Raw genomic sequence first — 26,233 nt, 5'->3', positions numbered from 1 at the left:
TCAGAGGGGTGGGGGCCGCAGCTGCACACAGAGCTGAGCTCTGGGGCAGGGAGGAGCCTGCTTCATGTGGAGCTGTTGCTAGAAGGAGATGGAGGCAGCACAGGGCCCTGGAGAAAACTCCTTTCCCAGAGGCCGTGGGGGGCTGGCGTGCACGGCCAGTCCCAGGTGCTGCAGATCAGGTGAAACAAGTCACAGTGAAGGTCCTGTTGGCCCTGCTCTGTGTTCCTGCACACACGTGCCAGGCCTGCTCCCTCTCCCCACCCCCCCAGTGCATCCCAACCTTGCCCCCAGCTTTCAAAGAGACTCGCTGGAGTTGCTACCAGCAGGGGAGGGCCGACAGCCTGGAGGGGCCGATGGGCTGCAGCTTGTTTGCAGCAGGGATTCAAACCCCAGCCCGAGGGCCTGGGAAATGGTTTGACTGCCAGGGTGCAAGGAGAACGAGCCATTCAGCGGTACAGCCGTGACAGCAGTAAGCGCCACGTGTTATTTGTTCAGTCTGGCCCGTCCGGCGGGCAGGACCCAGCTGGGGCCAACAGGATGGTCCCGAGTGCTCAGGCTGCACAGTCAACATGGCCCTATCAAACATTCACAGCTCCACGAGGAAGCACCACAAGTCATCACACAGCCCCACGGTGCATCCTCCACTGGGTGTGGGGCAGGGACGCAGGCTGCTAAGGGGGCCACCGCATCTCACTACTTCAGGGGAAGCCTCCCACCACCAAAACACCCCTGCGCCCCTCATCTCTGCAGACCACAGGGTGCCAACCGCTGCTGTGAGTAATCCCCGAGCCAGGGGTCCCGCTTGAGGCAGTACCGGTGCTGGATCAGCAGGGGGTGCCCTCGTGTCGGGCTGGAAGGCCCGTGGCCAGGAACCTGGGCTGGGGCAGTCCCAGGAGTGTGTTCACTGCACCCTTTCTGGACCGTCCCCTCCTGGTCTGGAGACCCCCTGAGCAGCCCTGGCAAGGCCTCCTTCCCCAGGTGCTGTAGCACAAAGGGGTTTCTTGGCCAGAGCTAGCTCACGGCGTCCTTGCCTGCTGCGGCCAGGTCCCCCACCCTGTGCCCCACGTACTGTTGGACGAGCAGCTCCACCAGGTGCAGGTGCCCGCAGGTGGCGGCGGCATGCAGCGGCGTCCAGAGCTCACTGTCACAGGCGTTGACGCTGGCGCCGGCAGCCAGGAGCAGCTTCACGACGTCCCCGTAGTCATCAATGCAGCACTGCAGGGAGAGTGGGGAGGCCATGGTCATGGGCATGATTCACGGGAGCCTCTGGGTTTCCCCACAGCTGGACAGGACAAGCTGCTCTGCTCTCAAGCTGCACGTGAAGACTGGAGGCTCCTCTAAAGACACAGAGCAGTTTGGGGCCCATGATTCAGCCAGTCCCTGCCCCCACCACCCCCAATAAAGGCATCAACAAAGGGGGCAAAGAGGGTTGGAAGGTAAATTCTGAGCAGGAGGGGCCAAGAGCTGGGCAGGCCCGACTAGGACTCGGGGCTGGGAGCTTCACGGGCACAGACAAGCCCCCGCCCTGCTCACAGGACCATTCACAGCCCCGTGTCGATCTAGCTGCCCTTACCCTGGTGCCCTCAGGAGCCCGTTCCACACGTGCAGCTCATGCGGACAAAAAAGGAAGGAGGAAGGGCACTGGGCCAGCCACGGCCCTCAGGCTCCTCTGGGACACGGAGCTGCGCATTTGCTCCAGACCTGGTAAACGCCATGTGTCCCACCAGGCAAAGCGTGCATGGTGTGACAGCGCACCTTCCAGCACTGCAGGGCAGTCACGCAGAGATCGGCGCGGGAGCCCATGACCCCATTCGCCCCTGCCACGCTGCACAAAGGAACGCAGCACGCTCACCGCCCCCACCCCGGGGAGCCGGGTCCAGCTGGGGGCAGCGGGCAGGGGAGGGCGAGTGCTACTGGGGACAAGGCCTCTGCTGAACCCCAGCAGCCGGTGGCTGGCTCAGGCCTCGGCGCGGGAGAGCGAACATCCCTGCTGGGGTTTTCAGCCAGTCTGCTGTGACTGTCGACATGCCCCGTGCTCGCTCAGGTGCCCAATGAAGCCAAGGGCTCATAACCCCCAGCACTGCCTGCTGCGAGGCGTCTATGCACCAAGAACGGTCTCCACTTTAAGCTATTACCCTTCTTAATTAACAAACCATCTTCTTGTCCTCCTTCAAGCCCCTCGCCCTAGTCCCCTTCTCTAACCCATTCGTCACTGCAGTGCCTGTCACACCCTCTCTGCTTTCTCCTTTCTCCAGCCCTTGCAATGCTCACACGACTGCCTTCCCACCTCCACTTAAGAGCATAAGCACATCAGAACTGCTGCAAGCTGGGGCAGACCCAGGTCCGTCCTGCCTGGTCCCGTGTCCCACAGGGCAGAGAGCGGAGGCTGCAGGGAGAGTGACCGGGTTGGAGCAGGGTTTTCCCCTGTTCCTTCCTCCCTGCAGCCTCCAGCACTGAGGTCCAGGCAGGGCTGATGCCGAGGCCGTGCCCCTCGCTCCCTGCCCCAGAGCCATGGACGCCCCTTTCCTCCATGCACGTGTCCAAGCCCTGGCTGAGCTCTCGGCTCCCACTACCTCTGGGGCCACAACTCCCCCTTTAATGCCTTGCCAGGGGAAAAGGACTTCATAGAACCACAGACAACGAGGGCTGGAAGGGACCTCAAGAGATCACATCTAGCCCAACCCCTGCTCAAAGCAGGACCAGCCCCAGCTGGGGGAACGCTTGTTCACCAGAGCGCCCCAAGGTCAAATGGTCACAAACTCCTGCAAGACCATTTCAGGCTGAACATAAGGAAGAACTTCTTTACTGTCCGAGCCCCCAAGGTCTGGAGCAGACTGCCGCCGGAGGTGGTGCAAGCACCTACTCTGGACTCCTTTAAGAGACATTTGGATGTTTATCTTGCTGGGATCCTTTGACCCCAGCTGACTTCCTGCCCCTGGGGCAGGGAGCTGGACTCGATGATCTTCCAAGATCCCTTCCAGCCCTAATGTCTATGAAATCTATGAAATCCCAGCCAAGGCTTTGTCCAGCCAGGTCTTAAACACCCCCAAGGATGGAGATCCCACCACCTCCATGGGTAACCCATTTCAGTGCTTCACCACCCTCCTAGTGAGAACATTTTCGTAATACCTAACCTCAACTTCCCTTGCTGCAAGTTGCTCTGTTGACCAGCCCCAACTACATCATCCCAGCCAGGGTTTTGTTGAGCCAGGCCTTAAAAGCATCCAAGGATGGAGATCCCACAACCTCTCTGCGTAACCTGTTCGTGTTTTACCATCCTCCTAGTGAGAGTTTGTCCTCATATCCAACTTCAACTTCCCTTGCTGCACCTGCCACCTTGGCAAACTGCTGCTTGCTGTCATCTGCCACCACTGAGAATAGTCCAGCTCCTCCTCCTCTCCACCTTGTCCACATCGTTTCTGTAGTGGGGTACAAGACTCCAGATGTGGCCTCCCCAGTGCTGAATAGAGGGGAAGGATCACTGCCCTCCATCTGCTGGCACCGCTCCTACAGATGCAGCCCAGGATGCCGGTCGCCTTCTTGGCACTAAGGGCACGCTGCTGGCTCCTAGTCATCTTACTGTCCCCTGACCCCCCAGGGCCTTTTCTGCTGCTGCCCAGCCAGTCGGTCCCCAGAACTTCCTTCTCTCGTGTCTCTCTGCACCCCTCAGTCGCTGCTCTGTCTACCTGGAGGCAACGGCCAGAGCTAAACACAGGATCCCCACAGAGATGGCTGGTTGTTAAGCCAGTTTCATCACGTCCCTGGCAGAGATCTCTGCCCCTTCCACACAGACCTGAATACACGGTTAGGACAGCTCACACAGCAGAGGTTTCTACCGCCCTGGTTTCTCTCTGGAGCAGTTCAAGTCACTGGCAGAAGGGCGTGAGAACATTAGAGCTGCCGTGGACTGGGTCAGACCTAGGTCCATCTCGCCTGGTCTCCTGTGTCCCATGGTGGCAGAAAGCGGAGGCTGAAGGGAGAGTGACTGGGGCTGAGCAGGGCTTTCCCCTGCTCCTCTCCCCTTGCAGGCTCCAGCATTGAGGGTCCAGGCAGGTCTGCCCCTCACTCGATGCCTCTTTCCTCCAGAACATATCCGATCCCTTTTTGAATCTGGGGTTGAGGTCAGCCCGACGCTGTGCTGCTGCCCGCAGGCTCCTAGGGGGTGGTTGGGAAGGTGTAGCCTGCGCTGCCTTTGACAAATGATAAAATTGCGGAGAAGCAGGGCTGGAAGGGACCTCCTGAGGTCAGCTAGTCCAGCCCCTGCCTGAGAGGGGGCCAAGGCCAAGCGGTCCTCTAAGTAGAGCCCAAAGAGCCCTGACCAGCGAAGTCATGGGGGGAAGATGGCACCAGCCAGTCTGGTCCTGAGGCTCAGAGCAGAGGGGAATGCAGAGAATGCCCCTGAGCCAGGAAACGCCACTGCTCTCTGGTCATCAGCTCCCCAGAGCCAGACCTTAGCCCTGGGCAGTGCCTGCTCCTATGTGGGTCATTGCTCAATTAGCTCCCTCTTTGTTGCCTGAAGGACATGGAGAGAGTGATTTCCTTAGCTGGTAACTGCAGCAAGGGAGAATGATTTGTGGTGGGTAAATGAGTCATCAGGGCCTGGACTGGAGGGCAGTTAGGAGGTTTACTGACCATTGGCTCCGTTATTCATTGCCAAGCTGCTCTCAATGGGCAGTCATCAACCAAGCTGTTAGTCCTGCTCCCTGAGTCTGAAATGAGGGCAGAGCAGCTCCTTATCAGATCAGGGAACCTGCCCCAAGGAGCTGGGAAAGGAGGGGTCTGGGATGAAGACACAAGACCCAGCATCCGGACTCCCGGGTCCTACTCCTAGGGCGACAGCTAATATGCAGAGGACAAGCCACAGCTCCTCAGTCCCCAAGTTTCCCCAGTGATAAAATAGGAAGGGAATTAATTGCCAAACCCAGATGAGGGGCTTGGTGCCATAAGAGAAGCTGAATACCAGTGGGACCCTCACACTCTGCTAGCACACACAGGGCAGGCATGAAGCTTAAAGCGCTCTGAGAAGCCCTGGAGGAGAGGTCACCTCAAGGGAAGGAAACCCCCTTATTTTATATATGCACACATCTGTGGCTGCTCCCCCCTGCCCCCCCAGAGCTTCCTGCAGGACTGCGGGGCCCTCTCCGCCCAGCTCCCCAGCACAAGACCAGGGAAACATTGGCCCAGTCACCTTCCCGTGGTGCACCCAGTCTTCTGGGCCCCCCGAAGCAGTCACCAGCTGACACGAAAGATGCTGTAGCACAGAGATGAGAGGGCATAAGCTGGCCATGAATACGTCTGAGAAGGTTTGGAAGAGATGGAGAAGAGAGGTGGACTCTCCAGGTCAGGGACAAGAGAGATGGCAAAGGGCCAGAATTTGCAAGCGTATGAGGGAGGGAGAGAGAGAAGAGGACTAAAAGCAGACTCTTGAATGCTGCTGCCATGGGCTGGCTGGGCCCTGCCCTGCTGGTACCTGCATGGGCGCCGCAGGTCCAGACGCAGGAAGAGAAGGTAAGAAGGGAGCTCTGACAGGACAGGCAGCAAGAAGGGCAGGCTCAGCAGGAAGAAAAGCGAAGGGCGTTTGACACGGAAGAGCTGTGGGGGCAGGCTCCGAGCTGGACGGGCACCAGCTGCAGGGCCGGGCAGGCTGCTTACCTGGTGCAGTGCTGTGAGGCCGTCTTCGTTGCACAGGTTGGGGCTGACGCCACTCTGAAGGACGTGCCGCACTGCAAAGACAAAGAGCTTTTAGACAGGAGGCTCAGCACCATCCCTGGCAGTGCCCTAGGCTCGCCAGACCTCAAGAGGGGCTGCAGATGGGCCCTGACTGCTTGCAGCTATCTATGGAGAGGCCCAGGCCTGACCCTCCATGGCTTGCGAGGGGCGCTAATGCACCTGGGTGTTGCTTGTGCCTTTGGAAGTCTTCCCCGCAGTCCTGAAGAGCCCAGCAGCAAGTAGCCTCCTCTGAGAGAGTAAAATACCTTGCACTGCACAGGTGCTCCCTGCTCCTGCTCCAGGGCAAACTAGATGCAGAATTTACCCCAAGGTACCAGGAGAGGGGCCCTATATTGAATGGGGATCGATTGTCGTACACGTCAGAAATGACCGAGTAGAGACTGAGAAGCTCAAGAGAGAAGTTCAGGGTGGTTAGGGATCGTGGTGGTGTTTAAATGCGATGGGAGAAGGCAAAGAGGAGTGTTACAGAGGACAGAAGAGTGAAGAGTGAAGAGACAGAGAAAGCTGGACAGATGCTTCCTGCTTCTGGAAGGACATCACAGGAACCGGTCGGTCCTTCCTGCTTCTCACTAGTAAGAACCTGCTAGACTAAAGGACTGGATCTTTCCAGCGAACAAGAGGCCCCAGGGCTCTGCAGCAGAAACCCAGCCTGTGGAGCAAAGTCCCAGAGGCCGCGAGATCCAGGGAATGAGGCTGGACTCCAGAAAGGGTGGCAGGAGATTTGTGACCCACCTCAAGCAAAGGGGGAGGTAAAAGGAACTTTGCAAGCTGGAACCCGTGGACTCACAGGTCGTGTCACCCAGCAGGAGAGTTGGCCGTGTCCTTTGGGTTCGGAGGGGCTGGCTGCACCCAGAATGTCACCAATGGGGCCATTGGGGTCACCCAGCTCCTCCTGCATGGGACAAGGGCTCCTCAAGAAGGGCAGTTAAACTTGGGACCATCCAAAGCTTTAACCCAACTGCAGGCTAAGCTCCCATCCTTGCTGACGGCCGCCCTGACCCAACCATGCTGCAAGCAGGCCCCTGCGCCTGGCTCTAGCTTCACTTAGTCTCCAAGCCCAGCTGGGCGGTGTAAAAATGGGGGTGAGGCCAGGATTTAAAAGCAAGTGTCAGCAATGAGCAGAGAAAGATGAAATGGAGCACTTTAAAGACAAGACCAGTTTACCAAGAGCACAGTGTCACCAACAATCACAGATCCACAGCAAGTGCTGCCGGCAGCCAGCCCGGGGTGGGCGCCCGACCGAAGGCTGAACGTAGCATTGGGAAGGAAGGGCCCAGGGTCTGCGAGCCTGTTTGAAACCTGCTCACTATGTTATGGCAGGCACGTGCACCAAACACACGTGGAAAGGCAGCATTACGGACACAGGAGCTGCTACATTTGCTCAGCGAGTCACTTCCAGAAGCATTTGAGCCACATAGCACTAGCCAGCAGAGGCAGGAAGAGCTATGTGCACAGCCACCAGCTCCCTTTCTGGGCTAAGAGCTGCTGCTACCTTTGAACTTCAAGTAGTCTAATGTTACTGAGAGGTGACAAACCCAAACGCAAGGCAGTGTTCACGGTCAGACCAGAACCGAGTTGACCAGGAGGGCTGAGATCTCCCGGATTGCAGGCGCATGCTGCAAATGCATCCCTTGATCCGTCCGTCCGACTCCCCAAGTCCTCCTTCCACGCCAGATCTGCCGTAGGTGGCGGGGATGAGCCTGTGCCAGGGACAGGGGAGCTCTGAGGCTGCTCTGCTGGGCAGCCCCAGCCTGCGGTATTTCCTCGTGCTGTGTTTTGGAAACATTTCTGGCTCCTGGGGCAACCCTCCAGAACTGGTTCCACTGGGCAGTGCCAGGAGGGTCTGCACGTGTGGTCGGCGGGAGCTGCTTGGACTACAGCCAAGAAGAAAGGGAAGCAAAAGTCAACCTGAGAGAGCTCAGGTGAGGTTTGCCTGGGGCCCAGCCAGCCTGCCTGCACCGCCCCGCTCCCAGGCACTTCAGCCAGACCGTCGATGAGCTGTACACACAGGCCTCGTGGGCACCGTCAGCAAATACAACCTGGAAAAGCTCCTCCTGTCTGTCCTGGGATCCTGGGCCTGGCCTCCCCTCTTCTGGGTATGGCCGTCCTAAAAGCCAGCCCTCACTGCGGTGGCCGTGTGACCACTGCCATCTCCAGGACAGGTCCTGGGGCCTGCAACAGCCTTCCCACACCTCTCTCCAGCTCATCACTGTCTCAGTTGCACAAACACATGCAGATCCCTGGAGGCTGCACAGAGGCTGAGAAGCGCCAGGTGAGCTGCAGGCTCCTCCTCTCCTCAGCCCAGCCGTGCCCATGCCTGCAGGGGGAAGTGCTTCAAAACAGAGAGCTGTGGTGCCATGGGGTCGTGGGATCAGACGGCCGTGGGCCTGGCAGGGACCTGCAGGGGTCACATCTAGTCCAACCCCTGCCCACGGCAGGACCAGCCCTGTCCAGACCACCCCATACACGTCCATAAATGTAAACCCTACATAGGATTATCGCCAACTGTGACGCAGCACCAGATATAACACCCCAAACCTGCTATGGGTAAAGCCACGGACTGCAGCAGCCAACGACCTGCTGCTGTAAAAGGTTGTTAACGTACCCTCCAGAGACCCCAGGCCGAGGCTGTGCCTCTGCTGCAAAGGAAGGCAACCCCCACCCCCCCATTCTGCACCAGTCTGAGCAGGGGGAAAATCCTGCTCCAGTGCAGCGTCGGTTTGACCCTCTAACCAGGCAAGACCCCGCGGGGTTGGTGCCAGCAGGAGCATTGGCACAGCCCAGTCCCATCCCCAGCCCGGGCTGCAGCAGCACCCAGCACCTCTGCAGGAAGCTTAAAACCCCCTTGACATGTAGCAAGAAGTGGGGTAGGTGCAAAGAGCCAAGGGCAGACGCCTGGGCTCTGGCACCCTGGGCTCCAGCAGCTTAGCCCCTGGGTCTGAGTTTGCCAGCGCATTTTCCAGATGGTTAAAACAGGTGCTTGTCCGAGCGGCCTGGCAAGTCACATGCCGAGTCCACGATGCTGCCAGGATTTCCGCAGTCTTTCGGGTCACTGGCTGCCCTCACCCGGGGGGTGGTTAGCAGAAAGACTCAGATGACTAACGAGTTACACGGCATAACCCAGCATAACGGGAACCCTGGAACCGCGGCAGGGACCGTCCTCCCTGCTTCCCCGAAACTTTCCTCCCAGTAACAAAGTCCACAGAGTTACGCTGGCTACCTCACCCGTTGGCAGCACCAAGCTGGCAGCCACTGGCAGGAGGACCCTCTATTGAAGGTTTCTCCAGGGAAGCCCCTGCCGTTTCCCTGAATTACAGACTGTGTTAAATACTCTCCAAGGAAAAGCCAGGGAAATGCTGCCTCCCACCGCCCCGCTTAGCCCCTACATGTCACTCTCTATCTCAGTTCTGGGTGGTGCCTTTGCCTCGAGACTAGGCCTGATTTGGGGCTCCACGAAAGGACGTTTTCAGCTCAGTGCAGATACGTTTTCCTGCACCGTGCTAACATCCAGGCCCATTACAACACGGCAATGCACATCCATGGTGCAGAGAAGGATTATCCTTGAAACACTGAGCGCTCTTCTCCCATCTTCCCCCAGGAACTGTGGCAGTGTTGGTCACACTAGCAAGGCCGTAGTCATGCTAAGCTATAGTTAAGCTAAGGCACCGCAAAAGACCTTGGGGGTAGCAGGCTTCCCTGACCGTTGGGTGACCTGATAAGAGAGGCGGTGAGCAAGGACGCTGATTCAATGCAAGAAACAGGAGCTAAACAGACCGAGGAGGAAAAAGTTAGAACTTGGTAGTAAAGATAACAAGAGGCCAGCTGGACTCAGCGGGGAGTGAGCTGGAGATAGCAGAAAGCAGCAGGGAGCGAGCCCTAGGTGCCCCACCGTGGCAGGGGGCAGCTGCAGCTGGCGAGGGATCAGCTAAAGGTGTCCGGCCTTGGTCGAGACGGGAGAAAAAAGGGGACATCTCAATGGAGAGAGAGAAGAATTGGACCGGGGTGGGGGCACCCCAGCTATAAGCATGGGGTACTTATATGTGTAGTGACTTCGGGGCCAACAGCTTCACGTAAGGCATAGCTTACCATCTCACGAGCCGGGCTAGTGGCTGCCCAGACTCGCTAGCTGCTGTCCTCAGAGACAATCGACCCCCCGAGCTTTCACCACCGAACCCAAATTCCAGTCGTTCTTTCTGCATCGCACCCAGCTCCAGGAGGCTGCTGGCCGGCAACAGCCCCGAGAGCGCGCAGACCTGGGCAGCCTGAGCACAAAGAGCAACAAAAGCAGGAGGCTGGGCTGGCGTCCTCCCACACCGGTGCCCAAAATAACAGGAGCTAAGGTGCAGGGAAGACTCTGCCAAAACCCGGTACTGACTGAGGATTGGGTGCCCAACAAACATCCTTTTGAAGCTGGGAGATCACCACGCGGACCTCAGCAGAGGAGACCCGACTTTTATTCGTGGCTTACCCCCACCAGTCAGAGAGGTCAGACTGGAAGGGAGCTCCAGAGGGCACATCCAGTCCAACCCACCCGAGGCAGGATCCGCCCTGGCCAAACCAGCCCCGACAAACGCGCTGTCCGACCTCTTAGTTAAACGACAGTCCAACACAGCACAAGACATCGCACCTGAACCTGCCCCAGGGAAAGCAGGGGGACCACGGCGGCCAACGTCCTGCTTCTCTGAAAGGTTGTTAACATACGCTCGAGAGACGCCAGGCCGAGGCCGTGCCCTCGCTACAGAGGAAGGCAACCCCCTAGGCCATACCAGTCTGACCAGGGTATTGCCCCCAGTGCAGCATGTCTGAGCCTGAGCGCGGGGGCAAGACCCTCTAGCCAGGACCCTCCAGGTTTGAGTCCCAGCAGGAGCATTGGCACAGCCCAGTCCCCAGCCCCAGCCCGGGCTGCAGCAGCACCCAGAGCCCCTGGGGGAGGCTTCAAAACCCCCTGATGCATGGAGCAGCAAGAGGGGAAAAGGGCAGACTGGTCCAGGATCCCTTTGGGAGGGAGGGCTATGACAGGTACAAGGGCCACTTGTCTGGATTCAATGCTGGGTCTCCTCAGGGAAGCTCCCAACTTCCACCCTGCTGGAGCGGAGACAGCAAGTCCCTTCTGCCAGCGTCCACCTACTTCCCTTGGCCAGAGCTGGATGCGGCCATTGGCTCCCAGACAGAGCCTGCCCACAGCTGGGCAGCAGACAGAGTTGGCTGGGTGCATGCACGTGTCCCAGCACCTGCACTTGCTCCAACCACCCCTTGTTTCCCCGTCTGTGCTTTTGGGACCACCTCAGCCTTTCTGTTGCCTCTGGCAAGAGCCACGGCCATTGGGTGATTTTGCCGCTGCTGCCTCCAACTCCCCTCGGCTCCCTGCAGAGTTTCCCATCGCATCAGTTGGAGCTTAGTCTGTCCCTACGATACTGCCAGCCCAGGTCAGCCTTGCAGGTGAGAGCGGATGGGTTTTCAGCTTGGGGCCAAGATGTCCTAGACCTGGCTGCTGGCAAAGGGCCCTTTCCAGCTTCTCCCCCAGCCAGGAACACCAAGTGCCCCTTCGCTAGGGCAGATGGTCGCATTCATCTTTGGTGGCGATGCCACGGTCATAGGAGAGCCACTCATCCAGTCCAGCCCCTGCTCCAGGCAGGACCATCCCTGACGAAACCATCCCAGCAAGCATCTTGGAAGGCTCCAGGGATGGAGATGCCTCAGTTTCTCCCGGGGCCTGCTCCGATGCCTGATCACCCCAAGCCAGAACGTTCCTCCTCATCTCCAGCCTCAGTTTCCCATTGCTCCTAGACCTGGCCCTCATGACCACGGAGAAAAGCCCATCTAGCCTCTCTAACAATCACTGCTAGTTGAGAATCACTGCCCTAGGGACCCCATAACCAGCCAAAGATGGTCCCTAGTGCCACCCAGCCCCAGAGATGAGGAACCAAGGGATCCACAAGAGGACAGAGCCTGACTGCGAACTTGCCACCCAGCCCTTCGTTTCTACTGAAGGTTTTGCGCTGCAGGCAAAACCATGAACCCAGTGAACCCAACCTTCGGGCTCCATGCAGCCCATCTGCTGCCACAGCCTGGCCATGGGTTGGGATGAACCTGTGCCCTGTACATCTACATTAACACTCATTTCAGCTGTGCACTTCTCACATGCCTGAGCACCACCCGCGGAGGTTGTGCTCTTCCCGGTTACGTCTCTGCCCCGCTCCCCCATGATGCTTACAATAGAGCCGACCGCCTCTGATCCCTTTTCCTGAAAAGCCACCGAACAGAGCCGTGGGGCACTCCAATGACAGAGCACTGAACTGCCCTGGAGTTCAGACTTAGGGATAACTGCATATATATGGCGTCTCACCTGGGGGCCTCTGCATGCTTTATATGCATCCCTTGCATTCACGGCCCTGCAGTACCGTGGCTAAGGACGGCCAGCTCCAAATGAATGAAGCGAGGCCCTGAGAGGGCCAAGATTCACACCAATCCTGCGCTCCATCCATTAAACAATCCCTCTTCCTCATCTCTGGGGCTGGGTGGCACCTGGGACCATCCCCAGCTGTTATGGCACCCCTAGGCAGCGATTCTCAACTGGGGATGCCTTGAGATCCTTTCAAGGGTGTGGAAACATGATTCAGAAGACAAACCCAGAGACTGCAAAGAGGACTCTATAGTGTCAGAAGCATTTGGACCCGCTGGGGTCTGTCTGAGGTCTTTGCAACAGAAGATTTGCTCTAGTCTAGTCTTGACTACAGAAAAATACATGAGTGAAGAGTTGGGAACCACGGCCTGAGGGGAACATTTGGATGTTCTTGCACTGTAGCTGCCCAGGGCACCTCAACGACCAACAAGAGGCTGCAAGGACAGGTAAACTTTGCACATAAATACAGGCTAAGGATTTGTTTAAGCCTCAGGGGGTGTTAATGGGCTCACCAGCATATCAGCAGTGGAAGAGGCGGCAGCTGGAAGCCCAGGCGGACGCTTTGCATAGTCTCGTGAAGCTGGAGAAGAAAGCCCCTTCCTCCTGGGGCTTCCTCGCGCTTGTTCTGTGGGATCCCTCTGCCCTTTGACAGACTGACCTGGACTCGGGCAGCACAGGAAGCGCCCTGCTATGGAGCGCCTATTCCGTATGCAAGCCGGGGCCCGGGGCAGGTCTCATAGGAAGGTGAAAATCCTCAGGCCTGACCTAATTGTGCCGTGCTGCGGGAGGGAACCTCGGGATCGCTTTACAGCCTGGAGCTGGAGGCCTGACAAGCCTATTGTGAGGCCTTTCAGCAAGGCCCTTCCGTGGGCACTTTGTTTACAGCTCACTGAAGCGCCTTTCTGACACCTGCAGCACAAAGCAGCTCTGGAGATGGCAGAGCCCCAGGGAACCAGCCTGCCCAGCACACCCCCGTGCCCAGGCCTTGCCTCCATTGCACGGTCCACCCCCGGAAGTGACGGGACTGTGCCCCGAAGCCCGCACTGCTGGGGTAACTCTGGGGGCAGAAAACCCTGCTGCAGGTGGCAAAGCCGATGCTGAGGGGCTCTGCCACCATCACTCTGGGGCAGACAATGCCAGGACAGGTTCTCCCCTTGCCCCTTGGGAGAGTCTCTTGCTGACTGAAGCTGCTGCCCATGGGGTAGCTGCATCGCTACTCCTAGTTGCGCACCCTTCCCCCAGGAGCCAGGACAGCCCCTCTCCTCCCAGAGCACTGATAGCCAGGCTCAGGTCTCTGAACCACCTTCAACGCCATCAGGTGTGTGCATGTGTATGAGCATGTATACACACATGCACATGCACACAATTGGGTTACTCTGCAAGGTGCAAATCTACCCTGCCATCTACCTTAAACTGCCGGCACTTGCTTTCGCCCATTAACCAAATGGATGTGGATTGCCCTGCACTCTGTTAATTAGCATCTTCCCCCAAAGTGGTTTCTCTCCCGCATTGTTCTCTGTTGTTTACCCTCAGCTCCTTATCGCTCCATCCCCTGGGCTTGCTCACCACATTCCCAGGCCATTGACTATCAGGCCCCCAGGGTAAGAAGCAGACAGACCCATAAAGTGCCAGCACATCCCTGATGCTAGATAAGCACTAATTGCCTTCAGGGTGTTCCAAAAACCCAGCTGGGGGGAAGAGGGATGCGGATTTATGCAGGTGACAGGTTTAGGGAGGGGGGTTACAAAGTGGTCACTAGGGCAGGAGACTGCACAACAGCCCAGGAGGCCCCTTCGAGGCCAATCCTAAACTCATGGAAAAGCAGGGCTGTAAGGGACCTCTGGAAGTCATCCAGTCCAACCCCGGATCAGCCCTATCCAAACCACTCCAGACAAATCCCTGCCTAACTGATTAGTAAAACTACGCAGGCAGCCCTGACGTTGCCCCAGGGAAGGCAATGAGACAAGAGCTGTCAGCTTCCTGCTGCTGGAAAGGGTGTTAAACTATGCTTGAGAGGTCCAAAGAAGAGGCTGTGCCCCCTACAGAGGAAAGCACCACCCGTCCCCCCAGTCCATAATAACCTGACCCCGTTTCCTCTACAAGCTAACTGGTCATTAATTGACAGCAACATCCACCAAGTCTGTTAGCAGGCAGGTGATGCAGAGGAAATAGAAAAGGACCTTCTGTTTCCAACCCCGATGTGGAGAGCTGGCAGGGCAGCCCCAGAGAGAACTACCCAGGTGGAGACCCTGCTTCTCTGCCACATTGCTGGCAGGTGAAAGAAGGCCCCAGCTACTGTGATCTCCCCCTTCAGCCCTGTTCCAGGCAGGCAGAGCTGGATAGCAGTACCGCAGGTACAGGCCCTGCTACGGCCGCTACGGGACAGGGCAGCTTAGCCTCCACAGCCATCACGGAGGCTGGAAATAGGTGGCACAGAGGCCAAAAGTGACTCCTGTAGGGTTGTGCAGCTAGCCACCAACAGCTAAGAGGAGAAGCCAGCAGTCCTGGCTCAGTGTGAGCAGGAACCGACCCCTCTTTACAGAGGCTGGCAAGAAGGGCTTCCTCTGGAACAAAGATGGGTATTGCAGCCCCGACCCATGTCTTGACCCGCAGCTGCCTCCTTCTCGGGGGACCCCACGAGAGTGCGGTCCGCGGCTCCTGGAAGGAAGCCGCTCGTCCCCTGCTGCTGCACGAGCAGCCCCAGGCAGGAGCGGGGATGGGGATCTTGCCACTCCTTGTGCAGGGACGAGGGCACAGGCCTCGCCCGTCAGGACCAGGAAGCTGCCTCCGTTGCCACAACACACGGGTGAAGGAGTGGCGGCTGGGGGCCGACAGAAAGAGCCAGGTGAAAACAAGGAAAGGACCCGGCCTGTGGAAACAGTAAACAGCTTGTCCCCACCTGCACACCAAGGGGTCCGGGGAAGCAGTGACGGGGATCTCGCTGCACTCTCCGGCAGGGCACGTCCAGAGCCAGGGAGGCGGCGGGTCTGACCTGATGGGAACTGGAGTTTTGTAACCACTTGAGTCAGAATTGGAGAGGAAGCTGAACAAACAAGGCAGCAAGAGTCCTGGCCAGCCGGACCCGGCGCGCACAGTACGCCTGCTCCCAGGGTCAGCACGCCCTGTCGTCTTGTTGCACGGCGCGGTCAGCGCTCGGAAAGGACACCTTCAAGGGAAAAAAGCCATGAAAAGCAGGAGCAGGGCCTGACGCTAGGAGACGCTGTGCTGCTGAAAGCCCCATCCCAGGAGACCTGCAGAGATCCCTCCCCAGCCATCAGGCTGGGCTCTCCCTGGGGTCTCGGCCACAGCTTCGGAGACCAAGTGCCAAAAAGGCAGAGAAGGGTTGATTTATCCCACGTGCCTGCAAGAGAAAGAGAGAGAGGAGCTGGCCTGCTCAAAGCAGATGCTTAGAGCAGTGCAAAAGTGCAGCAAAGTAAAGGGAGCAAGAGCCGATCAGGGGAGCAGGAAAGGAGCTTGGTCTGGCTGTTCTCAGCACAGCACAGAGCCAGACTGAGGCCCTTGGGCCCCTGATGGCATCAGGGAGCATCGGGGGCTCCCAAAGCAGTCAGGCGTGCCCCCCGTAGCTGGCTCGGGCAGGTCTCTATGCAGTGCTCCCTGTGGCCACGCACCCTGAAGGCGCAGCCTTGCCCCCCTGCAAAGCCTGCCAGTGCCGCACACAGCAGGGGCCCGGCAGACCGCTCAACACTTCATTTCTATTACAAATTGATGCCCGGTAATAAATTATTACTGTCATAGGGCAATATCTGGTTTCCAGGGCTTTGGCAGGCAGCAAGCACACCAGTCCAGGCAGGGGTCAGAGCTGGTTCTGGTAGGGCTGTGGATCCACAGATGGTAGAAAGAAGTTGGTGACGACACTGTGCCGTCAAAGACAGCCACCAGTTTCTTACTGGGAGCTAGGATTTGGTTTAAGGGGGGGGTAGGACAGGCCAAGATGCATCAGCGGCTGCAGAGCCCGCAAGCCACAAGTCAGGATGTGCACAGCTGGTTTGCTTGAGGAGGAACCCCGCTGAGAAGCCCTAGCACTGACGTTGCACTAGTTATACGTGTGGGCTTAGCACAAAACTGCCTTCAAATCATCTCCATCAAAACTACAAGAAAAACTACAGACCTTGGTTGCCTTGCTACCCATCCCAGGGACTTTTTACATGCTCCCTAAAATCCACAAACAAGGGCCCCCGGCAGACCTATCATATCCAGCCATGGGATCCTCACTGAGGAAACATCAGGTTTCATCGAATACATCCTAAAACCTCTCGTCACCCAAAGACCGAGTTTTGTCCAAGACACTACAGGCTTCCTTTAAAACTTACAAACATGGACCACCTTCCCAGCAACACCCTCCTAGCCACCATGGACGTTCCCAGCTTATACACCCACAACCCACACCAGGATGACAGCCAAGCCTGCCACATACCTACAAAAGCAAGACGACAACTCAGAGTACAGACCCAAAGATATTACCGACCTTATACACTTCATCCTCACACACAACAACTTCACTTTCAATACCCAACACCTCCTCCAGACCATGGGCACCGCTATGGGCACCAACATGGCCCCACGGTATGCCAACCTTTTAGGAGCCACCTGGAAGAAGAATTCCTCAAGGACTGCACCATCAAACCCTTGCTATACTTAGGATATATCGATGACATCTTCATCATTTGGACTGAGAACCTGCAATCTCTGACTGAGTTCCATCAGAAATTCAACTAGCATCACCCTTCCCATCAGAATCTCTCTTGAGTACTCCAGCACCGTCATTTCTTTTTCAGATATGATGATCACTATCCAGAATGGTAAAATGCAGACCACCATATACAAGAAACCCACAGACCATCATACATATCTGCACAGAACCAGCAATCACTCTCAACACACCAAGAAAGCTGTGATATACAGCCACTCTTAGGTAGCACTGAATTTGCACTGAGATGATCATCACCTCAAATCTCAAGAGGGCTTTCACTCAACAAGGACACTCCTTCAGTGAGAGAAATGCACTTTGGAAAGAGCCACCCAGATACCCTGTGAAGATCTGCAGCAGTACAGAAGGAAAACCCCCATGAATCGCACACCGCTGGTTGTGACACATCATCCCTCCCTGGAGCCTACATGGAAAATCCTCAAACAACTGCAACCCACACTAGAAGACCACCCAATTCTTTAAAAGGTCTTCCCAGAACCATCCATCCTAGCCTTTAAACAAGGACCGAACCTCGCCACCCTCATCACCAGAAGCAACCTCCCTACCGCCCAAAACGTACCAAATGGATCCAGACCACGCCGGGACAAGAAACGTAAAACCTCCCAGTTGGTCTAATAAAAGGTATCGTTTTGGAAGCAAGAGTTCTAGTTTTTTGTCTGTTTTCTTGTCCCAGACCAACACAGCTACCAAGTACACCCCTGGACTAAATATAGACATGGGATTTATGACCCATTATAACCTGCCCGACATCTGACTCCTCAGGTAACCTTTTCACTTTTTACCAGCTATATTCATCCCCCCAGCCCCCACTCATCGACTATCTCAATTTACATTTTCACTGACAGGCTTTTTTGCATACCTACTGGCCTCTAGCTGCTTTACCGCTCCACCCAGGAAGAGCACAGGCCAACTGCAGACGCTCCCTCAGCCTGACGAAGGGTATCTGCACCCGAAAGCTTGCAAAGAAGAATTTTTCCAACTATTTGAGTTGGTCGAATAAAAGATACTGGATTTACCCAAAGAACCTTGATGGGCTCAGCACAAGGAAGACGACTGGAAAAACACAGAGAAGGAGAAAATGATTAATGGAGCATTTCCAGACCCCTAAAACCAGGGGCAAGTGTGACCACAGGTTTGTGGATTCCAGACCTGGGTCCCTGTGCTAGTCTGCATCACCCGAGCGGAGGGCCTGCCGGGAGGTATCAGTACAGTAGCAAGGGGGATTAGGGAGAGCCCTTCCCCTTGACAGGCTGTGATCGATGCACTGACCCTCAGACTGCTGCTGCCTCCTCCCCTTTGAAGGCACAAGCCTGGTTTCACCTTGCAATACTAGGACCAGGGTGCAACATGGTTCCTCTGGGAACAGAGGGAGGAAAATCAAGGATTTGGCCATTTTTCTGAAGCCAAGACAAGGAACAGGAGGAGGAGACAGATGCACAGAGGCACAAGGGCTGTGAGACCAGCTGAATCCCACTGAAGGAGCGCCTGAGAGCGTGAGACAAGGTGCGGAGTCGCACTGAACAGCCCCGTGCCCCCAAAGTTCATTAGAGAACAATTAAATCCTCAATCGGGCGGGACTATTGTTTGTGCCACAGTAGCACCTAAAGGCCCTGACCAGGATCAGCCCTCGGCACTTTGCATACATGTAAATAAGACAGTCCCTGCCCCAAGGGGATTACAGTCTAGACAGAGCCAGGAGAAGGTGGGAGGGCAACAAGAGGTAAAGGGACTTGCCCTAGGTGTGTTACCCAACACTCCCGGCCAGCACCCCGCTCCCAGAGCACGGTGCCTCGAACGGCGGTGTGCTTACCTCGGGGATGGACAGCAACAGCTTTGCTCTCAAGCCTCCATGTCCTGGGGCAGATGCAGCAGGGTGTCTGACAAGCAGCTCAGCATCAGCTATTTCCACGAGACCCGCGATAATACAGCAAGTGAAACTGTAAAAGCTCCTTTCACCAAACCTGACCCAGCTCCTTGGGTTTTACTGCGTGGCAGAGCTGATGTGCTAATGTCTAGGAGGGTAGGGGGATGCGTTTTAACTGAATTACGGGATTGCCACCCTTTCTGATCACAGCCTATTGCAGAGTCTTTCGCCTCCCACTCCTAGTAAAGCACTGGACCGGCTCCCCAGAGAGGTGGTGGACTCTCCATCCCTGGAGGTTTTGAAGACTCAGCTGGACAAAAGCCTTGGCTGGGATGATGTGGTTGGGACTGGTCCTGCTTGGAGCAGGGGGTTGGACTAGATGAGGCCTCCTGAGGTCCCTTCACTCATTGTCTATGATGCTGCGCTAACCTGCCCACGCGGATGCACAACATGCCACACGGGCCAGTGCTGCTCCACGGTACCTGATCACAAAGAGCAACCGCACAAGAATATGCATAGTTCGCTGCAAAGGAAGTGCAGCGACTGGTTTAAACAGCGATTGAGCGTTCTGCACAGAAAGCTCTCCAAGAAACAGCAGAAGGATGCGTCTTCTGGCTCCATGGGAGTTTTGAAGAAGACCAAAGGGAATTAGGCCCCAAACTGTCAGGCCTCAAGCCCACTTCAAAGGGCTTGCCCTGGCAGCTGAGCTAGCTAAGGGTTTTAAAACCTAAGACAGAGGCTCTTGAATGTCAAGTTACATTGCTCCAGAACCGTGGAGTCCAGGGCGTGAACAGGATAAACCAAGGCATCGTCTCAGCTCTCTGCACCCACAGGCAGGCAACACTGGCTCGGCTCTCACAGCCCTCTCAGGTGCGTTTCCTCCACGATTGTTTGGAGCTACTGATGCTTTGCAGAGAGCAGGGAGGAGAAGCAGCAACCCTGGGACTCAGGCATGTGCAGGGCCCTGCAAACAATTAGCATTGTGGCTACTGATGAGACCGAATCAGCTGAGGGGTGACCACAAACGTTCACACCTCCAGCTTCCTTCGGTGTCTATCCTCCACCCAGCAGGAGCCAAGGGGCTCACTGAACCCAGCTCTGTCAAATCATCCAGGGAAATGAGCACTGCTCAGGCCACAACACTGAGCCATGTTGGACTTCACAGATTACTTTGATTGGCACCAAGAGGCTTTCTGGCATGCAGGGCAGAGCCCAGGTCCTGCTGGTGTGGTCTCGGCATGCCAGCATGATGATAAGTGACGGGCTCAGTCTTCAGCAGCTGCAGCATCTACCGTGCTGGACAATGCGGGACCTGACACTGCCACCACCAACCTCCTGGCCCCCAGGAGACAGCGGGGGCCTTGCTGGAGCTCAGGTAGACCCAGACGCCACCCCACGGGTTGCAAGCCTGTTTGGAAGCGACAGCGTTGCTTCCTCAGTCTGGAGCAGTCTCATCTGGACCGGTTCAGCTGTGTGAAGAGAAGAGCTAGCACTGGCTAGAGGGAATGGAGAACGACCCCTTGCTACTGCAGGACTTGAACAAACGGGAGAGCTGGGCATGGATATGGGATGGATATGGGATGCCCGGGATATGGAACCCCGGACCACCACAGGGCCCCCGGCTGTGCGCTGCACGAGATGCCGCTACCACGGGAAGGCTGCGTGTAGAGGCCTGTGCAGAGGGATCTGGTGCTTCTCAGTCCTGTACCTGCCTTTGGTCAGGGGAGCCACGGGCCCGCAGCCCCCAAAACCACCCCCCACAGAGAGCACTGCACAAAGCTACCACTATCCTAGGGGAGGACAAATGCTGAGCCAGCGCTTTGCATCAGCTCCGAGCCACCAAGCCCTCTTCCCGCTCCCCCCCCAGACCCAGCACGCCGCCCGGGAGACAGCTGGTTACCATTAGCTCTATTTTTAGCAGCTCTCTCTCATTTTGGGGCCAGACCGTGTCATTATCTGGTCAAGACGGGAGAGCAAGCAGAGCCAGGCAGCGCCTCGCACAGTTCACAGCCCTCTTTCCCCACCCAGAGACCGTGCTGGGCAACCCCCACAGGGCTGTGCCACGGGGTGCAACACAAGTCACAGGCTAGTGTGCTCCTATCGCTCTTGTTACACCCCCTGCCTTCCTGGGAGGCCTCGCAGCCAGGATCCACGCTAGACCCAGCTCGTGCCTTGTGATGAGATGTTCGCTGCACATGGAAGAGCAGCTGCCAAGGCTTCAATCCTGGCACCAATGAGCAAAGGGGTGACAGTCCGGGCTGGACCCACACATGAGCCAGCACTTGGGGACAGTCATACCTGGGCAGGATGAAATCAGGGTGCTCCAGACTCCCTGGCCCACAGGGCCACCTCCCAAAGGAGAAGCCTCCTGACATCAGCCTTGGAGCTGCAGCCTCCTACTGCCCTTGGAAGGACTTGGAGTGATCTCAGCTGAATGCTACAGATGCCCTGGTACTTTGGGATGAAAAGGGCACAGCCTGGTCCCATTCCTGCCTGGATGAAGAGGAGCAGAAACTGCCACGACTGCCATCACAGAGGCCTGGTGCGTGGACCTGCGGCACTGCTTGTCAATGTGCTTCCTGCTTTTTTGCCGGGGGCTTTAGGGGCTGCTATGGGAAAGGGGCAGGATGAATCCCAGCCCCCTTTCCCCCCACCACTATATGTTGCCTCTCAAGCTCTGTTTAAGTGATACAGCTCACTGTGCTCTCCCTAACAGGAGCAAAGCCTTTGCTGGAAGATGCATCCCTCTTGTTCTCCTTCCCTAGGAACCGGAAGAGGAATGGGAAGAATCACAGAGCCGTGGGGCTGGAAGGGAGCTCCAGAGGTCACACCTAGTCCAACCCCCCTGTCTGACTTCTGAGCAACACGACAGTCTCCCGACACAGCCCCAGGCATTGCCCCTGCCCAAGGAAAGCAGGGGAGCTGCAACCGCCAATGCCCTGCTGCTGTAAAAGGTTGTTTATATGCACACAAGAGACCCCAGGTAGAGGCTGTGCCCCTGCTACAAAGGAAAGCAAAACTCCCCAATCCAGACCAGTCTGACCAGGGGGTAAAATTCCTTCCTGATCCCCAATGCAATATCAGCCATAGACCCTCTAGCCATAGTAGGCCTGTCACTGCAAGTCTGACACATGAAGGCCTCGGGGTACATCGCCCCTTGGGCTCCAGGGTGGCCGGGAACGGATGGTCCCAACTGCGCCCCTCCACCTGCTCCCACCCACATTAGTCAAAGCCAGAGATTTGACACCAAAACTGCTCCGGGGCTTCCCTTGGGCTGTACTTGAGGGCGTCAGAGCCAGGTCCCGACAGCAGCTACCTTGCTGCACTTTCAGGGGGTGCCCAGCACACTGGAGACATGGCGTGGACACTGGCACTAAGGGGACATGTGCTCACACCAGACAGCCCGACTGCACCCAGACAGCAGCAGCCTGCAGCCCCTGCCTCTGCAGCTACTGCCGCCTTGCAATAAAGCAGGGCAGCGCTGTCAGCTTGCCAAGCGCCCAAGGCTCAGCCCATAAACTAGAGCAGATGACAGCTGCCCTGGTGCTTAACACAGGACACCTGCAGGTGAGAAATCCCAGCAGGCTGCTGAGGAACCTCCCCTGCTCTCCCCTGGATCCCGTGCCCTAGAGAGGAGAGCAGCCCCAGGCTCCACAGGAGGAGTCTGCCTCACCTGCAGGCTTCCCCCATCGCTGCCCTGCACGACCATGCAGAGCAGAGGCAGAAATGCAAGGCTGCACACAACCTTAATCTGATCAGAGGATAAGTGAGTTATAACAAAACCAAAACTTGATTAGCCAAGTCGTCTCAGCCCATGCTCCTACACTGCTGGCGGGCTAGGGGAGCAGATAATGGCCCAGCAAAGCTAGTACTTCATCAGCAGGTTTTTCGTCCTTGACCACCCCAAGGCCATTCAGAAGGCCACAAAAATGCTCTTTCCCACTTTCAGAGGAGGAACAGGACGCTCTGCCGGGGCTGAGTCTTGTCCCACACCCACAACAAAGGAGAGGCCAAGAGAAACCCCAGGTCTCCTCAACCCCTGGTCCGTGAGCCTGCGCTGCTGCCCAGTTTACTGAGAGGGGGACAACTGGGGGGATAACAGGGCTGTGAGCACCCTGTTTCCTGCCATGAAGCATTGGAGGGAAGAGCAGTGTTGCTCCAAGCCCCAAGAATGGGACACGTGCAGGGTAATGCAAGTATGCAGGGACTGCACAGGCGCACAGCAATACCTGTACCAAATATAAGCACATGATTTGAACGCAGTCAGACATCAGCTCGTCTGTGGGAAGGTACAAACACCAGCACAGGCAGTTCCATGGCACGCGTGTTTCTGTGTCATCATTCAAAGCAGACCCAGCTTGCAGCATGCGTGCCAGAAGTGGCACTGCCAGTCTGTGTGTGGCACACGGCAGACTGGGAAGGGGACAGGTGGCACAGATTGGGCAGGGAGCAGAAAGCAGAGCAGGCAGTTCCAAATGCCATAACGGCCACAGCAGAAGCACGTCGCGGCCCTGTCGGATTCTAGCAAATCTGCAAATTTGGCTAAATACCGGCCATCGGCAATCTCACACAGGACCCAAGGACAAGGCAGGGAGCACAGAGTCAGGAGCAGAAAGCAGAGCAGCAGATCAGGCAGGGAAAGGTAATCAGAGGGGCGCTTGGAGGGGGCGTGGGACTAATTCATGGCATGCCTGCCCAAATGATTGCTGACTCAAAGCGTGCTAGTTTATTTTCAATTAGCAAGGCAGAACCACACCGTTATATGGTTACCGGGTGCTTATAGCCTGCAAGAAGCTGCCTTTAGCTAATTCAACTATTTAAAATGAGTAAAAGCCACCTACGCGTACCCATGTCTCAGTGGCGAGCACAGAGCTAAAGCCACGTACGTGTACCTGTGTCTCAGTGGCGAGCACAGAGCTAAAGCCACATATGTGCCCATGTCTCAGTGGCAAGCACAGAGCGAGGCTGGGCCTGTCACCACCTCAGCCCGAGTGCCACAGGCGCCGAGGCAGCGCTGCTTCTCTGCCCAGGAGCGCCACGTCAGCACCTCTGCTGCTGCTCACGTCCCCTGCCAGCGCAGACGGACATGTCCATGACCCGCTGCTACCCATGATCGCAAGAGTCACCGCTCGGGCTTTGCTTGGGTCAACGAAGCGCTAGCCAAGTCGAGGAATGACCCTCCTGCTCCTCCTGGATCACAGTGGAGCCTGGGAGAGAGGCACAGCAGTGGAGAAGTGACCCTGGCAGCCCCCCACACACCCAGTGGGCTCCTAGGAAGGAAGAGAAAGCTGCTCCTTTCCAAATGCTGGAAAGGGGAAAAGGGAAAGAGCCGCCCGGCATGGCCCAGCAGGCAACACCCTTCCTCCTCCTTGGTGACTGGGGCACTGGGAAGCCGCCAGGGCCTCTGAGGTGCCTGGGGAAGGCATGTTTTCCGCCTGCCAGTTATCAGGTGCCGACAAGCCCTGCCCTAGATGTGCCGCAGCACACTGAGGTCATAGAGATAGGCTTTATTACTGTCAACGGTTGATTTACAGCCCCCAGCGCGCCCTTGGCTGGCACCCGGTGCAATCAGAGGTCACCAACTGCTGTGGCTTGCTGAGCCAGAGGCAGGAGCTAGGTTTCGTTCCGTGTGTACAGCACCGGGCACAGCGGGCGCCTGGCTCAAGAACAGGGCCCAAGGCATTACCACCAAGGGGAACTCTAGTTGTTTTCATGAGGCAAGGGGCTTCATGCGATGTCTTTCATTGGACCAGCTGCAGAGATGCCACGAGATCTCTCACCTGGTGCACGTGTCCCTCAACCACTTTAGTAATCATAGGACCATGGGAGGGTCGCACTGGAAGGGACCTTGCAACGTGAAATCTAGTGCAGCCCCCCTGCTCGAGGCAGGATCAGCCCTGACTAAACCAATCCAGCACACGTCTGACCAAGCTGCTCTTGGACATTTCCAGGGACAGAGGTTGTACCGCTTCTCTAGTGCCTGACCGCCCTCAGACTGGGAACGTTTCTCCTCGTCTCCAACCTCAACTTCCTCTCTTGCAGTTTGACGGCATTGCTCCCAGCCACAGAGAAAAGCCCATCTCCCTCCTCTCTGTCATCGCCCTTCAGGGATTTGAAGACTGTAATCAAATCCCCCCTCAGTCATCTCTTCTCCAGACTCGATCGCCCCAGCTCTTCCAGCCTGTCCTCGTCAGTCTTGCCTCCCAGGCCCCCGATCTGGACTCTTCCCAAACTGCGTGTGTCCTTATTGAAATGCAAGGCCCAGAACAGGACCCAGGACTCCAGGGGAGGCCTCCCCGGGGCTGAAGAGCAGGGAATCACTGCCCTTGATCTCCAGGTGACACTGCTGCTCATACAGCCCAGGAGGCTGCGGGCTATTGTATTTTGTCTGTTTTTTGGCAACAACAGCACATATACGATCTACCTCAGGTCCTTTTCTGCAGTACCGCAGCCCAGCCACCCATTTTCCAGTCTGTATTTGTGTATGCAGTTATGCCGTTATTCACATCTAATTGCGATTAGCATCTCATTGCGATACAGGCTAGGAGAACCGCCCGTTATTCTCCAGTAACCACAGAACACGCCAGCTCGAGGCAAGCGGTTCTTAGAAAGAGAACCACAGCCAGAGCGATGAGGTGCGACCGGAGCTGGTAGGACAGGAGAGGGTCAGAGGAGCTCCGAGGGGTTGGGGAAAGACCATGGTGTCCTGGAGGCAGCCAGGACAGTCTGTCTCAGCAGGTACTCAGCTGGGCAGCCCGGACGCAAGCCACATGAGGTCCTGGTGACATGGCAGCATCTCGGGCCCTTGTTCCCCGACTGCCCAGGACATAGTTCTGCCTCCTTCAAGCCAGCTGTTTGCTGGAGCCCGGCCTGCCTTAGCTTCTGCAGCTCCTTGTGCCTTTGGCACCATCCTGGCATAGCCCTACCTGAGCAGAAGGGGCTGAACCAGGTGTGACTCAACCAGCCAGGGAAGCGCAAGCCTGAGACGGCCTCGGACCTGTTCCCTGTCCCTCCAACCTGCCCCTTCGCCCTTCCGAGCCACCTCCACGGGTCGCTGCCTCCTTGGTGCGTCACTGGCTGATTTGCATGCAGCCGCTATCACCTGGAGACTTCGCACTTCACGGCACCGGAGGAAACCAAACCACGGCGTCCCCAGGTGCCCTCCAAGACAGGCCCTTCTCTTGGTGGCTCTGAGCCATGCAAGCTGTCACACGCTGTGCAATGCCAGGGAGTGTCAGAGGAGAAGGAGGCTGGCACCAGACTTGCTCCAACACAAGCAGCCCCCTGGGAAAGATCATGGGGCTGTGAGCCTAGGGCAGAGAAACTGCCATGGAGAACAGGGCCCAGAACCATTCCTTTCCAGCAACTCTGGGGGGGAGCTGTGCAGATGCTCCCAAGTCACCACTGTTTTAGGATACTGCCCAGCTGGCCTTGGGCACATCTTGGCCACTTGTCCACCCCACACCATTCAGAGAGGCCCGAGTTAGGAACCATGCTGAGGGCTGAC

The 26,233-nt window shown here is 57.0% G+C and overlaps 1 protein-coding gene across 4 annotated transcripts in view; it reads right to left on the bottom strand.

Annotated features, from left to right (window-relative positions):
- The window catches only part of PPP1R16A (protein phosphatase 1 regulatory subunit 16A), a 44,666-nt gene that overhangs the window by 7,874 nt on the left and 10,559 nt on the right, over positions 1 to 26,233 (bottom strand). For 3 of the 4 annotated variants that reach the window (XM_006267337.4, XM_019490280.2, XM_019490279.2), the window contains exons 3-4: positions 5,653 to 5,723; positions 1,070 to 1,215 (exon numbers count right to left, since the gene is read on the bottom strand). In XM_006267337.4, coding sequence (XP_006267399.1) covers positions 1,070 to 1,215; positions 5,653 to 5,723 — 217 coding nt within the window. The remainder of the gene's footprint in view (positions 1 to 1,069; positions 1,216 to 5,652; positions 5,724 to 26,233) is intronic. The other variant, XM_014604349.3, reaches the window with a different exon arrangement.

This window comes from Alligator mississippiensis, chromosome 3 (genome assembly GCF_030867095.1).
Source record: "Alligator mississippiensis isolate rAllMis1 chromosome 3, rAllMis1, whole genome shotgun sequence".
NCBI classification, from domain to species: Eukaryota; Metazoa; Chordata; order Crocodylia; family Alligatoridae; genus Alligator; species Alligator mississippiensis.
The sequence above is the reverse complement of the archived record's forward strand: the minus strand, read 5'-3'. Positions and strand labels throughout refer to the sequence as shown.